At 40.3% G+C, this 16,880-nt stretch overlaps 1 protein-coding gene across 1 annotated transcript in view; it reads left to right on the top strand.

Moving 5' to 3' along the window:
• LOC126284700 (myeloid differentiation primary response protein MyD88) overlaps positions 1–16,880 on the top strand; it is a 112,330-nt gene that overhangs the window by 75,838 nt on the left and 19,612 nt on the right. The window contains exons 7-8 of the mRNA XM_049983833.1: positions 3,417–3,597; positions 14,082–14,247. Coding sequence (XP_049839790.1) covers positions 3,417–3,597; positions 14,082–14,247 — 347 coding nt within the window. The remainder of the gene's footprint in view (positions 1–3,416; positions 3,598–14,081; positions 14,248–16,880) is intronic.

The raw sequence follows: 16,880 nt of genomic DNA on the forward strand, positions 1-16,880 counted from the left end.
ATCACTGTTAAGGGAGTATAAAAACATGATGATCAACATCTCCCCAGACAATTTAGGTAAACCTTACACCAAAATTGTACAGCCAGATGCCTACTTGAATCAAACAAATAGAACGAATAAATGATAAAGCTTTACTCTTCAAAGGGAATACTTCGTGACTAGGCACTACAAACAGTGTTTCCTTGAATCAGTTCCTGGGCTTGGCAACCATGTAGAACCTATTTTCAAAAAACACATATCAACCCAGTGAATTCCCTTTAAAATAATTAAAAAGTAAAATTACAAACCAAAATTACAACCTTCAAAAATGTAAAAAGTCTCAAACTTGGTGAACAGGACTTATGCCACATGGCTCATGACCAACACTAAAGCCCAAACAGCATACACGCAAGGCAAAATTAAATTGCACAAGTAAAGCACTGAATTTGGAAGTGCTGCATGGCTTTTGGTATAGGTGATCCACAGCAAGTAAGAGTTCCATTAATACAGTTAATTGCCAATGCAAGGATAGCCACTAATTTATACTCAAATTTTCCACCAATGAAATAAATGCAAAGGTACTAAATGGTTGCAGCCATGATTAAACACATTAAATTAAAATGTTCCAATGATCCATAAGGTACCAACAGCAGAGGCACAGATAACAGAGTGCAAGCAATACTGAGTGCAAAATTTTTGGTCCTTGCACACATGGAGAAGATGAGGGAAAACTGCAAGCATCCAGGTCTGCAAAGCATTGATAAAACAGGGAAGTGTAAATCTTTGAAGGCTGTAGGAGAACACCATCAATACAGCAATGTAACTGCCACTATCCAAAGGAATTAATAATTTTAATTAAAGGATGTCTTAATCGTAAGGGTTTATTCATTAGTGAATTATCTTATTTTACGAATAGGCGGTCTCAGCACAAACAGAACTAACAGCTGAAGGAACCGATGCGCATGAAACCCAAGCATGATAGCCTTATGCTGTTCCCCTCCTGCCTGTTCTAACCTTAACCCACTGCTGGCCTATTTCAAACTGAGTCAGCGATCATCTGTGAAAACTGCAAGTTACATTTGTGCTGCCTATCGGGGTGCCAGTGAAAGAAGGCACTGAGAAGACAAGGCTAAAATGAACTGGAGCGGCAACAGTTCACCACTCCCTCCCTGTCTGTCCCTTCTCCATTCCCTCCCTGTCTGTCCCTCCTTCACCCTCTCTTGGTTCAGCCATATGCGTCACATGTATAAACCCTTAAAGACATTCTGGTACTGTCCACGGAACACGTCTGTCATGTTGGGCAGCCTTAGATGTTAGGGGATGCAAACACTTCTCACCCCCACCACTGTGGGAGCTGGGTGGTTCTTATCCCCATAGTACTTCTTTCCAGACAGTAAATAGCAGTGTGTTTGGAATGTGGGTGAAATAGATCCAGTGATTTAGGAGAAGTTGCACATGTGTGCGGGCACACACACACACACACACACACACACACACACACACACACACACACACACCCTCTGCATCAGTCTTCAGACCCGTTTGAAGTTGCCCATCATGAATTCCTATCTTGTGCAAATCTCTTCATCTCAGAGTACCACCATACATCTTCAATTATTTGTTGTATGTATTCTGACTTCTGTTATTCCCTACAGTTTCTACCCTCTACAGCTCCGACCTTGTAACATGGATAATATGCCCCAATGCGTAAACACACATCTATCATCCTGTCCCTTTCTTCATCAATTCTGCAGAGAACCTCCTCATACCTTATCAGTCTACCTAATTTTCTGCATCCTTATAAAGCACCAAATCTCAAATGCTTCACAAAATTTTGTGTAAAACTTAAGTTCCCCATTTGAAAAAGCTGTATGCTAGCAAATATGCTATGTGAGCATATAAGGACATTGTCAGAGTTTGTATTGCTTATTTGTCTTCGTGTCCATACCTTCAAACTTGATTTCAAACAAGGATTTTATTTTTATGTAATCCGAGGAGAGACATGTAGACTTTGGTTGAGTAAAACATCTGGAGAACTTAATCCTCTTATCCTGTGCTTTAACTTTTGCAAACCCTCGTCACCAGTTTTGTAAAGGCCACATCGCTACTGCTGTGGAAGCCGAGTTGCCACTGTTGTTACGGTAGGCCAAGTTTTTGAGTTCGTGGAACGACTTCTGGTGCAGTACACTGCTAAGACAATTTCTCCATGCCGCTATTATACAGCTGTGCCCCAGGATCAGGTAACAGGATAGGAGAATGAAGATTCTACAACATTCCAACAAATTAGTAATAAAGTCACACAAATGAGTTATAAGGTTTATTTATATTTGTAATTTGTTGAATGATTAAATCTGTAACACTGTATGTAATGTATCACAAAAAAGGCCCCTCAAAGGCTATGTGCAAATAATTGTAGGTCAACTTCACAGTATGTAGCAAATGTAATAAACACCTACTGTCTGTTCAATTTTAAGAGGTCACTGAATGACATTCCCTGTGTAAGTCAGCCCAAGACGATGATCTATAATCAAGTCGGTTAGAGCTGCTCTTCTATCTTCTGATAGGCTTCTGTCCATTTTCGTCTGGTCATTGGCAGATTGTACTCGGCCAGCAACTGGCCAACACGATGTCGACATTTTCATCCTCAGCACTGCCCGTGATGCTGGTGGAACTCATGCAAGTGGTGGGACTATGTGGCACAGGCACTAGCTCGCATCTTTGTGCCTGTGGTGCTTTTTCCCTGGTTGTCTTGTTCAGACAACACAGCACTAACACTTACAGGATTGATGGCACTTTTAATTACCACCATCTCGCCTTTTATTATAGCAAACTGTACTAAATATGATGCATTTTTGATATATATTTAATGCACTGTTGCCTTGAGGAGTAATATTTTCGTAATTTACAGATTCTAATGGCATGTTTTATATCTGTATTCCAATATAGCATCTGAAAATGTCAGCTTTTGATGTAGAAAGTGTTCCTGTACTGTATTTGTTAACATTTCCTGTCTTACTGCTGAAATCAGATGGAACTCTGTATTGTTTCCATACGTGTGAATGCTTCACAATATGGAATTCTACTGTATGTTGTCGCAGAACACATCCTGCTCTATATCCATGTTAGTTTGCCCATCCTGTGAGGATGATGATACTGTTGAAGGGAGAATTTCTTGTCAAAGTCTCCATATGGGGCGCATTTTTTTAATCTGTAAGATAGGTTCAATTCAGGCACACTCCACTGCAGAGTGAAGATAATTCATGGAAAGACACTAAAAGACAGGAATGTAAGTCAAAGCATTTTCAAAACTTTGAGTGACCACCCTCATATTTCGTAGGTTCTTAAAAAAAAGTGCAAAACACATTTCTGCTGTTAGTATTACTGTAAGATTTATTAATAATTGTAGTATATATTTTTTCATTGCCTCTTGTTTTCAGATCAGAAGCACCGGAAAGTTGTACCCGTGCTGTATCAGAAGTGCCAACTACCTCCCGAGCTGAGTTACTACTTCCTACTGGACTTCACTCGACCTGGCCACCTCTGGAATTTCTGGGAGAAACTGCACGATTCTATTGCAGCTCCGAGTGCAAATAGCAGGACCACAAGAGACTTCAGCAGGTGCTGCGACAGTACTTTTTTTTAAAATATACTATATTGGAGAATTTGCACCTCATGTGTACAGAGTGTGTTTGTATACCCATTGTTCAGAGGAAGAGGCTCACAGGCAGTTAGGCCAACTGCTGACTGCCAGTTGCGTGTAACCAGTTGAGTATTCAGCATTTTGAATCTCCTTAAATGGAACAGTAATGAAGTTGATATGGAGACAAAACATGCAGGGCCGTTTTACAACAGAACTGAAGCAATAGTCCATGGAATTGAGGCATTCAACATTGCCAAAGAAAGAAAAGTTCAAACAAATAATTTCAGCTAAAATAATGAACCCCCCCCCCCCCCCCCCCCAAGGTAACGCAATCAGTTCTAAGCCATGTTGTGCGCGATCTTAATGAAACTGTGCCAAAAAATCCAAATCAAAAGCTCTGTCAAGCTTAGTGAAGGGATAATTTTCTTTTTTTCCATCATTTTTCATGACAATGTCGATCTACATTACATGTCAGTGAATGTAGGATCTCAATACATCTGAATCACCTTTGCAGTTGAAACTGTCTTACTTTTTGATTTATCCATTGAAAAGTCTGTGTCTATGTGAAAAAGGAAAATTCAACAAGGTAAGAACCAATGCCACCACAAGTCACATTTCCTGCCACAGATCACACCTAAACCCAGTTCTTACTTCTCATTGCCAACCATGAGCACGTTGTGCCTCAGAGTGAAGAATATCCAGCCTTCCTACACACAAAGCAAACCACAGGGAATAATTGGGTGCACAGAGCACTGCGCTCCAATAAGTTGCATTGATTACATGTAACCAGTTGTAAATCTCCATCTGTTTCTTCACTTTGTCCTTCAAAGATACACAAATCACTGAATGGATCCCCTTTTAAAAGTTGAACTCTAAACATAGCTCTCCACCAGTGCAACTAGACATTAAATGACCAGCCCTGTCACATGAAAAACTGTTCATCTTCACTGACCATATTGAAATGATGCAGCAGACCATTGCTCCATGATGTCCCTCACAAGTGCTGACTCTTCTAACACCTGTGTTGTAGACCAGCCATTCTGACTTGAGTGGTGCATGTGGAATGGTTTCTCCAGTGCCGCAGCAGATAATATGAAATTTCCTGGCAGATTAAAATTGTGGACGAAACCGTGACCCCGAACTCGCAATCTATGCCTTTCAAGGGTAAGTGCTCTACTATGCAGAACAAGAATGCAAGAGTAATTTGTAGTATTAACTGATGTCCTCAATACAAGAATACAGTGCTAGCTGCTATTGTGTGGTCCATGTTTTAACAGGCAGTGTGTGGCATCCCTGTCGTTGAATGCTGACTGGTAACATCAACTTGCAGCATTTGTCTTGTTGCTGAGTAAGTAGCATATCATTTCTGCAGCACAAAGCCAGATGGCTGCCATTCTCCTCCGTGAAGCTGGTAGAAAGTGCAAATGTACTAAGAGTTGAACTCAGGACCTCCACAGACTGGGTGGGATGTCGGGTGATGAGCACTGAGTGACCTCAGCCCAGTGGGTCCTGTTTGAAGCCTGGAATCAGGGGGAGCCTGTTGGCTTGTCGACCAGTGGCTCTGGCTAGTAGATAATGCTACTCGTTCAGGTGTGATGGGGTCTACTTGTTCATTAGGCTGATGACTGACTAGGAACCTGTGGTGGTTGACTGCAGGATGCAGATTATTTTAGTCTGCTGAGACAAGACTGTTTATATTCCCTCAGGTGGAATGTGTGGTTGCAGGAGCCATGCATCTGTTACATACTCAACTGTGCAAATGGTGTTGCGCACCACCATAGCAATACAGTCAGCCCTCTGACAGAATGCAGTGTTGCTGGTTTTTGGGGCTGTAGAATTGTTACTGCTGCTGACACCTGGGTTACTCTGCTGGTTGTGTGGGTTCGCTTTCAACTTAGCCCACGTCATTGGGAACAAATTGATCACCCTTCATACAGCCCTGATGTTGTGCCCAGTCATTACCATTTGGTCCCACACGTGAAAAAACATTTAAGCAAACAGTGCACAGTAATGACAATAATATCAAATGGCTTCCAGAACTGGTTGGAAAATAAAGTGGTATTTTTATGAGAGTCAAATCAAAAGTTGGTTCTTTGCTATGGTTGTTACATCGGTACTGGTGGAATTGTTGAAAAGTATGTTTATAAGTACAGGCTTTCACGTAATAGTAGCAGCTGAAAATACTGCTTCACTTGTAATGTTCTTTTTATTTTTCAGTGCTTAAACCATGACTGGTTTCAGGCTCTTACATGCCAATTGTCAAACGTGACAACTTTGTGCTGTGACCCCGAGTTTCGTGATAGAGGAATATAGGATGTGGAGTACCACCAATGATCACAGAGCACCGTATCCAGTACTTGTTCATCGTGGCACTTGGGGCCACAGCACAAAGTTATCGCACTTCATGATGGGCATGTAGCCCAAAACTGGTCATTGGTTAAGCATTGAAAAGTAAATACAACATTATAACAGGAGCAGTTTTTTCAACCTATACTGTAATGCTCAGTTGTCTATGTTCCTTCAGCCGGATTGTTTGTAGTTTCAGGGTTATAATAAAATTGTTTTAAAAATATGCTTGTTTTCACTTAATATGGAAAACTTCTTATTTAAAAAACATGCCGTGTATATATCAAGCCATGCCCAGTCAGTAACGTGGAACAAAACAGGACTCCCTCTTGCATATAATTTGGTCAGTGGAATTGCTCCGAGTGATTACAGAAAAGTGAACAAAATGATGGGACTTTTACACACTGTGGATCATTGACTTTTGTGGCTGTCTGCATTATGCTGCTGTCTTTAAATCATTTTGACATTTCCCAACTGCCATCAAACACTCCTGTTAATAATCGTACTTGTCAACAAACTGCCCCTGTATGAAACACTTGGAACTTTTCAAACAGTTTGGGTCAGTGTTAGGTGAAGTAAACAGGATCTTCTAATTTAGGCAATATTATTATTTCCACATACAAAATGGAACTTTCCCTCATAACTATGAGATCATGTGTCATATGAAACCAGTTTCATCGGGCCTTTGACATTATAATTTCTGAGGACTCCAAGTACACAACTTCTTCTTCTTCTTCTTCTTTTTCTTGTGCTTTTGTCCCACATCTCGCGCAGGATTGGAATGTTTATTAATGGATATTATGGCATGGTTACTTTGAGGGGTGGCCAGATGCCATTCCTGCCACCAGCCCATAACCACCCGGGACTGAATGTGTGTACCCCAACTGTCTGTGTGTTGTGCTATTCATGTGAACCTGTGCAACAGTTTTACTCAATGTTTGTGAGTCGTGTAACTGTGATGGGACTTGGGCACCAGCCTGGTATTCACGTAGGGGGATGTGGGGAAACCATTCAAAAACCACATCCAGTATGGCCGGCACATCAATCCTCATTGTTAATCCATGGGGTGGATTCCATCCAGGGTCAGAGCACCTCCCCATTCCGAGGAGGTTGTTTAACATGCACAGCTATCTGGATGGGATTGGTGAACATCGTATGTTATTGTTATATGTGCTGCCTAAGTAAGGATAGTCCACTTCCAAGAAGTTGTTGTGATCAGTGATAAGTAAATGAGGCTTACATAACTTGGGAAAAGACGAGCACTTTGTTTTGAGCATGTTGATAGTTATTCTTATTTCTGTTTTGGTGTTGTATGGGGGCTAAGTGAACATCCACAGGTGCAGTTACATATTAATTAACTGCATAGTCAGTGTTAGTTAATTGTGTTTTCCATCAATCATAAATTGTGACCTCTCACTATGATTTTGAATGAGTCAGTTTGATGCATGCATGCACATGGAGGGGGCTTTCACTCCTTGTTACTTTGTATGGCACTACCACAGCACAGACCTACATTGATGTTTTAAGCACCTTCTTGCTTCTCACTGCTGAAGAGCAATTTGGGGGTGGCGACTGCATCTTTCAACACAATCGAACAGCTGTTCATAATACACAGCCTGTGGCAGAGTGATTACATGACAATAAAATTAATGTAATGGACTGGCCTGCACAGAGTCTGGACCTGAATCCTATAGAACACCTTGGGGAGGTTTGCAACACTGACTTCATGCCGGGCCTCACTGACCAACATTAACGCATCTCCTCAATGCAGCACTCTGTGAATAATGGTCTGCCATTCCCCAAGAAACCTTCCAGCACCTGACTAAACATATGCCTGTGAGAGTGGAAACTGTTGTCAAGGCTAAGGGTGGGCCAACACCATATTGAATTCCATCATTATCGATGGAGGGCACCACGAACTCAGCCAGGTGTCTGGATACTTCTGGTGTTACCCATGGCTTCTTCGCAATTACCTTCTTTGTACATATGTTATTCTTTCCAGCTTCTGTGACTAAGGCAGAGATGTCCACTCATCTTCAACTGATCTGCCTACTGACCTATTCCTTATCGCAGTACCTGTAGTCTCGGAGAACTTCAAACATCTCCCCTCATTCCTCATTCCTTAGTACTTCTGTACCCCACTTCATTGTGCATTGTTTCTTCCTGACTAGTCTCTTAACTTTCAGCCTACTCTTTATCACTACTAAATTGTGATCTGAGTCTGTGTCTGCTCTTGCATATGCCGTACAGTCCAGTATCTGATTTCGGAATCTCTCACTAACCATGATGTATTTTCTGAATGAAATCATCTTGTATCTCCCAGCGTTTTCCAAGCATACCTTCTCCTTGTGTGATTCTTGAATAGAATATTCACTATTACTAGCTGAAATTTACTGCAGAACTGTCTTTCTCCTCTTTCATTCCTAGTACCAACCCCATATTCTCCCATAACCCTTTCTTCTACTCCTTCACTGACAATCCTATTCCAGTGCCCCATGAATATTAAATTTTTATCTCCATTTATGTATTGAATTACCTGTTCAGTGTCCTCGTATATTCTCTCTCTCTCTCTCTCTCTCTCTCTCTCTCTCTCTCTCTCTCTCTCTTTCATCTTCAGCCTGTGACATTGGCTTGTATACCTGAATTATTCTTGTCAGTGTTGGTTTGCTGTGATCCTGATAAGAACAACCCTGTTACTGAACTGTTCACAGTAACACTTTCTCTGCCTTACATTTCTATTCATAAGTTACCCCACTCCTGTTATACCATTTTCTGCTGCTGTTGATATTGCCCTGTGCACACCTGACCAGAAATCCTTGTTGTCTTTCCATTTCACTCCACTGACCCCTAATATATCTAGATTGAGCCTCTGCATCTCCCTTTTCAGATTTTCTAGCTTTCCTACCACATTCTATCTCCTGACCTTCCACACCCTGAAATGTAGAACATTACTCGTTTGTTGGTTATTCAATTTTTCTCATTGCCAACTTCCCCTTGGCAGTCCCCTCCTGGAAATTCAAATGGAGCACTATTCTGGAATCTTTTGCTAATGGAGAGATCATAATGACACGTTTTCATTACAGACCTCATATCTTCTGGATACACAGTATGTGTCTTTAAAGCAGTGGTTTCCATTACCTTCTGTATCATCGTGCCGTTGATCATTGCTGATTCTTCCACATTTATGAGCAGTTTCCTACACGGAGGCCAAGAGACTTATCTGAATGAGTGTCTACTCATCTGCCTTCTTGGGCAAGGCCATTGGCAAAATGAAGATGACTTCTTACACGGGAAGTCTTTGGCCATCATGCTGGTGATTTTTATTCAAAATTTAAGTCATGGCAGGGTTTGAATACAGGATCGAGGATGTTTTAATTAGTAATCAAAGGCATCATGCTATGCTACACCTAGACCATGGATGTGCTGCTGTAACCAATCCTCCATTGTCCTGATGGTCTGATCAGTGTATGATATGCCACAACTGCATGGGATACTGTAGATACCACCACCAAGACAATACTTTACAGACCATAAAATGGCTCTAATCTTAGATGGTGGTCAGTAAACACACTTCATATAATGTTTCTGCAGAATACAACCAATCCAATGGAAAATGCTACCTGCATATGGCAAAAAGGTTTAGACTTGTGTGGCTTCTCATTATTTTCTTCATTTACCTGATTCACTGTTGGCTGATTGTGTAGTACACGTCTGATCTGTCATTCACAGTCCGTAGCTTGTGGTCTAGTGGCTAGCGTTGCTGCTTTTGGATCATAGGGTCCCGGGTTCAATTCCCGGCCAAGTTGGGGATTTTCTCTGCCTGGGGTTGGGTGTTTGTGTTGCCGTTACCATCATCATCATTTGTGACAGCATCTAGATTGGATTGTGAAAACAATGGACTGTGTAAGAACTGCGACTTTGTATGGGTGCTGATGACCACACAGTTGAGCACCCCAGAAACCAAACACAACCATCATCATCATAATCATGTCATTTACAGTAACCATTCTGGCAAAAGATGACTTCAAATTGGGCTAACTTAGTGACAAACATTCAGGGTCCAAGATAAGTTTTCAGTCAGAGATATGCTTTCAGGGTCTGAGATGACATGGACCACATGAACCAAGGTCTGAAGTACCCATTATCCTGAGTGGGATGGTGACAACTGTCAGCCTGAAAACAGAGGAGTGTGTGTATTTCCTTCCTATAAATGGCATAGAATTGCAACTGTGGTCTCAGGGTAGCATCTTTGATTAGTAAACAAAACGTCCTTGGTTTGGGGTTCGAAACCTGCCACCAATTAAATTTTGATTGCAAATCAGCATTGGCAGCCAAAGACTTATGGCATAAGAAGTCGTCCTGGGACTGCCAATGGCCTTGTCAGAGAGGGCGAAAGACTGGACAAAGGTTCAGAGCTCTCCTTTGTCCTAGGGGCGAGAAACTGCCCTTAAAGACGGAAGAATTAGCAATGATCAATAGCATGAGGATGCAGAAGGCAATGGAAACCACTGCATTAAAGACACACAACATTTATCTATAGGACATATGGCCTGTAATTGAAAAAGTGTCATGATGATCTGCCCATTGTCGAAAGATTCCGGAATAGATCTCAAGGAGGGGACTGCTGAGGGAGAGATGGCCCTGAGAGAAAGACTGAATAACCAACAAAAGGATAACGTTCAGTGAGTCAGGGCATGGAATGTCAGAAGGTTGAATGTGGAAGGGAAGCTAGGAAATTGGAAAAGGAAAAGGCAGAGGGTCAATCTAGATATAGTAGGGTTCGGTGAAGTGAAATGGAAAGACAAGGATTTCTGATAAGGTGATTATAGGGTAATGTCAATAGTAGCAGAAAATGTATAACAGGAGTGGGATTAGTTATGAATAGAAAGGTAGGACAGAGATTGTTTGTTTTACTGTGTACAGTTCAGTGATAGGGTTGTAATTACAAAGTTGCAGCAAACCAACATTGATAAGAATAGTTCAAGTATACATGCCAACATTGCAGGCTGAAGATGAAGAGATAGAGAAACTATGTTACGATACTGATACTGAAAGGGTAATACAGCACATAGCGGGAGATGAAAATCTAATAGTCATGGGGGACTGTACTGCAGCTGTAGGGGAAGGAGTAGAAGAAAAGGTAACAGGAGAATATGGGCTTGGGACAAGGAATGAGAAAGGAGAAAGGCTAATGAAGTTCTGTAATGAATTTCAGCTAGTAATAGTAAATACTCTGTTCAAGAATCACAAGAGGGGGAGGTATACTTGGAAAAGACCAGGTGACATGGGAAGAAAAATGGCTCTGAGCACTAAGGGACTTAACATATGTGGTCATCAGTCCCCTAGAACTTAGAACTACTTTAATCTAACTAACCTAAGGACATCACACACGCATCCATGCCCGAGGCAGGATTCGAACCTGCGACTGTGACATGGGAAGATTTCGGTTAGATTACATCATGGTCAGGTAGAGATTCCAAAATCAGATACTGGATTGTGAGGTGTACCCAGGAGCACACACACTCAGATCAAAATGTAGTAATGATGAAGAATTGGCTGAAGTTTAAGAGATTAGTTTGAAAGAATGAATATACAAAGAAGTGGGATACGGAAGTACTAAGGAATGATGAGATATGCTTGAAGATCTCTAAGCCTAAAACTACAGCACTTAGGAATAGCTCAGTAGGCAATATAGTTGAAGAGGAAGTGACATCTCTGAAAAGGGCAATCACAAAAGTTGGAAAGGAAATCATAGGTGCAAGGGAGGTAACTGCGAAGAAACTGTGGGTAACAGAAGAAATACGTCAGATGATCCATGAAAGAAGGAAGTACAAAAATGTTCAGGGAAATTCAGGAATACCGAAAAGTCACTCAGCGTATAGGACAGTCAAAATAACCTTCGGTGAAGTTAAAAGCAAAGCAAGGGTGGTAACTTTAAGAGTGCAATGGAAATTCCACTGTTAATTGCAGAGGAGAGAGCGGATAGGTGGAAAAAGTACATTGAAGGCCTCTATGAGGGGGAAGCTTTGTCTCATGTGACAGAAGAAGAAACAGTAGTCGATTTAGAAGAGAGAGGGGATCCAGTATTAGAATCAGAGTTTTGTAGGACTTAAGATCAAATAAGGTAGAAGGGATAGACAACATTCCATCAGAATTTCTAAAATCATTGGAGAAAGTGGCCACAAAATGACTACTCACATTGGTGTGTAGAACGTATGAGCCTGGTAACAGACCATCGGACTTTTGGAAAATTATTATTCACACAGTTCCAAAGACCGCAAGAGCTGACAAGTCTGAGAATTATCGCACAGTCAGCTTAACAGCTCACGCATCGCCAATTTGCTTACAAGAATAATGTACAGAAAAATGGAAAAGAATATTGAGGATGTGTTACATGACGATGAGTTTCACTCGAGGAAAGGTAAAGACGCCAGAGAGGCAATTCTGACATTGAGGTTAACAATGGTAGCAAGACTAAAGAAAAATCAAGACTCCTTCATAGGATTTGTCGACCTGGAATAAGCTTTCAACAATGTGAAGTGGTGCAAGATGTTCGAAATTCTGAGAAAAATAGGGGTAAGCTACAGGGAGAAATGGGTAATATACAGTACGTACAAGAGCCAAGAGGGAATTATAAGAGTGGACAACCAAGAATGAAGCACTCGGATTAAAAAGGGGGTAAGACAGGGATGTATGTAGTCTCTTGCCCCTACTGTTCAATCTGTACGTTGAAGAAGCAGTGGTGGAAATAAAAGAAATGCTGAGGAGGGAATTAAAATTAAAGTGAAAAGAAATCAACAATACGAATCACTGATAACATTGCCTTCCTGAGTGAAAGTGAATAAGAATTAGATGAACTATTGAATGGAATGAATAGTCTAATGAGTACAGAATATGGATTGAGAGTAAATCAAAGAAAGACAAAAGTAATAAAACGCAGCAGAAATAAGAACAGCGAGAAACTTAACATCAGGATTGATGGTCATGAAGTAGATGAAGTTGATGAATTCTGCTACCTAGGCAGCAAAGTAACCAATGATGGATGGAGCGAGAAGGGCATCAAAAGCAGACTAGCACTGGCAAGAAGGGCATTCCTGACCAAGAGAAGTCTACTAGTATCAAACATAGGCCTTGATCTGAGGAAGAAATTTCTCAGAATGTACATGTGGAGTACACCATTGTATATAGTGAAACATGGACTATGGGGCAACCAGAACAGAAGAGAATCAAAGTGTTTGAGTGGTGCTACAGAAGAATGTTGAAAATTAAGTGGACTGATAAGGTAAGTAATGAGGAGGATTTGCATAGAATTGGAGTAGAAAGGAATGTGTGGGAAACACTGACAAGGAGAAGGGACAGGATGATAGGACATCATGTTAAGTCATGAAGGAATGACTTCCATGGTACTAGAGTGAGTTGTAGAGGTAAAAACTCTTAAGAGGAAGTCAGAGATTGGAATAGCAAATAACTAAGGACGTAGGTTGCAAGTGCTGCTCTGAAATGAAGAGGTTGGGCAAGAGAGGAATTCATGAGAGGCTGCATTAAACCAGGCAGAAGAGTTATGACAAAAAAAGAAACAGTGACATGTTCCAATGAAGGAAGGGAAGACAGTCATCCTTTCCCAACTCCATAGCAAAGTAAATATTCAGATGGATTGAATTCAGACATTCTGAAAAAAGATGTTCAGACACTCTTGTTGCATTTGTGCCTTGAAAATTACTGGATGTTCACCTGTTGAAATATCAATAGTTGTCCAAGATGTCACATGGCTGCATTCCCATAAATTGGATGAACATTTATTACACCAGTACAAACTCAGATTTCACAGAATATCATTCATGTTTTCAAGTGCTGAAGTTACAGTAATGACCTGTTGTAAGTGGTCCTGAAAAATTCAGACAGTGTGACTGACTGAATGAATTAATGAATAAATTGTCCCTGTATTCCACACCAGGGATTGTACTGTTGTACTATGCAATCTTAACACTTCTGCAAGTGCACCATTCACATTTTGCATTTGCACATATCATTTACATTTTGTCTTTGCGCATGTGCATACACTTCCTTATGTAAACCAAATATGACTAAAATTTTGATTTAATAATCTGCTCTCCAGGACTGAAGAAATTACAATAAAGAACAACATAGATGACAAATTTAAGGAGCCTACGGCTAGTGGACTGCCATACCATTCAGCACCACATGACATACATGGGAGTGCTTTATATAAGCCTCGCAGTTTGAAAGATATACCATCAGATTCATTGTTCACACCTGTTAAGGTAAGTAGCTTACCTATGGTAGCAAGTAATGTCTGTAGTCCCCCTACTTGTGACATAAAAATGGTAATTACATGGTTAACAGTTCCGTGAAGGCTGTGGGCTTATCTCATTAAACTACTGTATTCTTAACTTCCTTTCTAATGGAAGCAAAACTGAATGTCTTGTGAATAGTTGAAATCTTACGTAAAATGAGACTTAAATGTCAGGTGCTTTGCCCTCTAATACTGATGCTTTTTATCGTAAGAAAGTTTGTGTGTCACAAATTTTAAATGGTTTGTTTGATATTCTGATTGGTGAACTTAAAATGTGTAGTGTGAAACCAAATGTAGTATTTGTTATTTTTTACAAGAGCCTTTGATGCTTTGACAGATTTCTGTACATGGCACAAAATGTGAGAAAAATAACACATCATTCCAGACCAAATAATTAAGTTATGCATGATTTTGCAGTCATTGGTGAAGGGAGTTACTAACGGGAGAGAAGACTGAATGAAAATATCTACTACATAAAGAAAAGTTTTAGATTGATGCCTAAAACTACTATCTTAAACATTATGGAGATGTAATTTGTATACTCATCTGGGCCCACTATATCATATGTCAGATAAGGACATTATGTATTATGCTATGAGACCAAGAAGCTGTTGTGCCATTATATATTTCAGCATGATTGCTAGCTTCAGGTTATCTGTGGAAATACATAGTTTTGTACAATATTTCAGATCTTAAAGTTCATACATTACTTGACAGCTTACTGAAAGATGAGTCAATGATGTTATACAGTTACAGGCTGTTTACTTCTACGGTATTCTCTAGGTCATATCTTTGTTCTTACCAGCTATATATAACAATTTCCTGACATTGCTTTGTTCTCAAATGTATGCTTTCCGGTGGTTTTTTCTAATATTGTGGTAACACGATCTATAATATGTTTGTAGATCTTGTTTCTCTACTCATTTCGTGTTTGGGAGGACAATTACAATAAAAATTTCTATGCAATCTGTCTGTTCATTTAGGATTTCTTGAAGGTAATTCTGTGTGTGAATATATTTCGATGTCCTTAAACATATTCATTAGTGATCCCTTGTGTGCACTGTGTGAAACAGACAGCCCAGTCTGCATCATCCGCCGTATGTCACTCTGTCTGTAAGTGGTGGAAGAAAGTTGATGGGTTATCGTCGTGTCGCTCTCCCGAATGTGTTCTCGGTATTGAACATTGAAATTCTGTCCAGTTTGAGTTTTATGTATGCCTGGATTTGAATACATGGTTGATGTTGTTTGTTTGGAGTGTAGTAGTGTTTGAAGATTGTGTCATGTCTGGTGTGCAGATTTTATGTTTGTGTTTTAAGTGCTATCCACAACACTGTCTGGCATAACCAATTCCAAAAAAAACAGTAGGATTAAATTACATATGAGAGTATAACCACATCAACAACACAGGTCTTATAAACAATATACTGTAGTTGGTAAGGACAGAGTTATGACATACAGAATACTATAGAAACAAACTGCCTGTAACCGTATAATATCGCTGATTCAACTGTCGAAACAGCTGTCAAGTAATGTCGTTATGAAATAAACTTTCATAATTCAACAACTTCAGAAATAACTGCTGCAACTTATGTGAACACCTACTGTAGCTCTACTGATATGAAAAGAGCAAGCTTATACTATAGTAACAGCAACTATGGCAGTGATATATAGTGATATCGATGGTTATCGAGACCACCTGATGTACGTAGCAAAGCATAATTCTATTCCATAATAAATTAAATTATAAACTTCAAATTCTGAAATGTTATACCACAATAAGCATTTCCACAAATAACCTGAAGGTGGAAATTGTGCTGAAAAAGGCCTACTGTGATAAAATATTGTCACACAGCAGCATTTTGGTCTCGTAGCATAATATAAAATGTCCTTATATGACATATACAATGTAGCATGCCCAGAGGAATATACAAATTACATCTCCCTAATTTTTAAGCAGCGTAGCTTTAGCCATCGCAACACGAAATGAAATGAAATGAGCATGTAAGGTAAGCTGCAGAGAAGGCAACTGATAAACTCTGGTTTGTTGCACAAATTGAACTAAAGTGTAGCTGATCAAAAATGGAAACTGCTGATAGAACACTTGTGTGACCCATTCTTCTTCAGTACCGATGAATTTTTGGTATCCTCACCAAGTAACTTTGAAGGAAGGCACCGAAGCAATTCAGAATCATTCTGTTGGATTTGTTACTGGCTGGTTCAGTTCATTTGTAATTATTATGGAATGCTTCGTGAACTCAAATGGGGGATTCCCAGGAGGAAACACTTTTGAGAGAGTGTAAACAACTGGCATTTTCGACATACTGCAGTAGGATCCTAATGCCGCCAACATACATACAGAGAAATAAAGGATTGCACAGAAGCAAGTAGACAGTGATTTTTTCCAGGCACCGAAAAGGAAATGATTAGCAAGTACTACAAGGTGCTGATTGGCGTGCACCATATAGTGGCTTGCGGAACATGAATGTAGATGTAGAGGTGGAGGTGTAAGAAACATCAGAGGGGGGGGGGGGGGGGGGTTTAGAGATTAAGCAAGTCAGCTGTCGCTGAACACTGCCTATAATATAATAATGGAATAAAATA

Source organism: Schistocerca gregaria, chromosome 1 (genome assembly GCF_023897955.1).
Source record: "Schistocerca gregaria isolate iqSchGreg1 chromosome 1, iqSchGreg1.2, whole genome shotgun sequence".
NCBI classification, from domain to species: domain Eukaryota; kingdom Metazoa; phylum Arthropoda; class Insecta; order Orthoptera; family Acrididae; genus Schistocerca; species Schistocerca gregaria.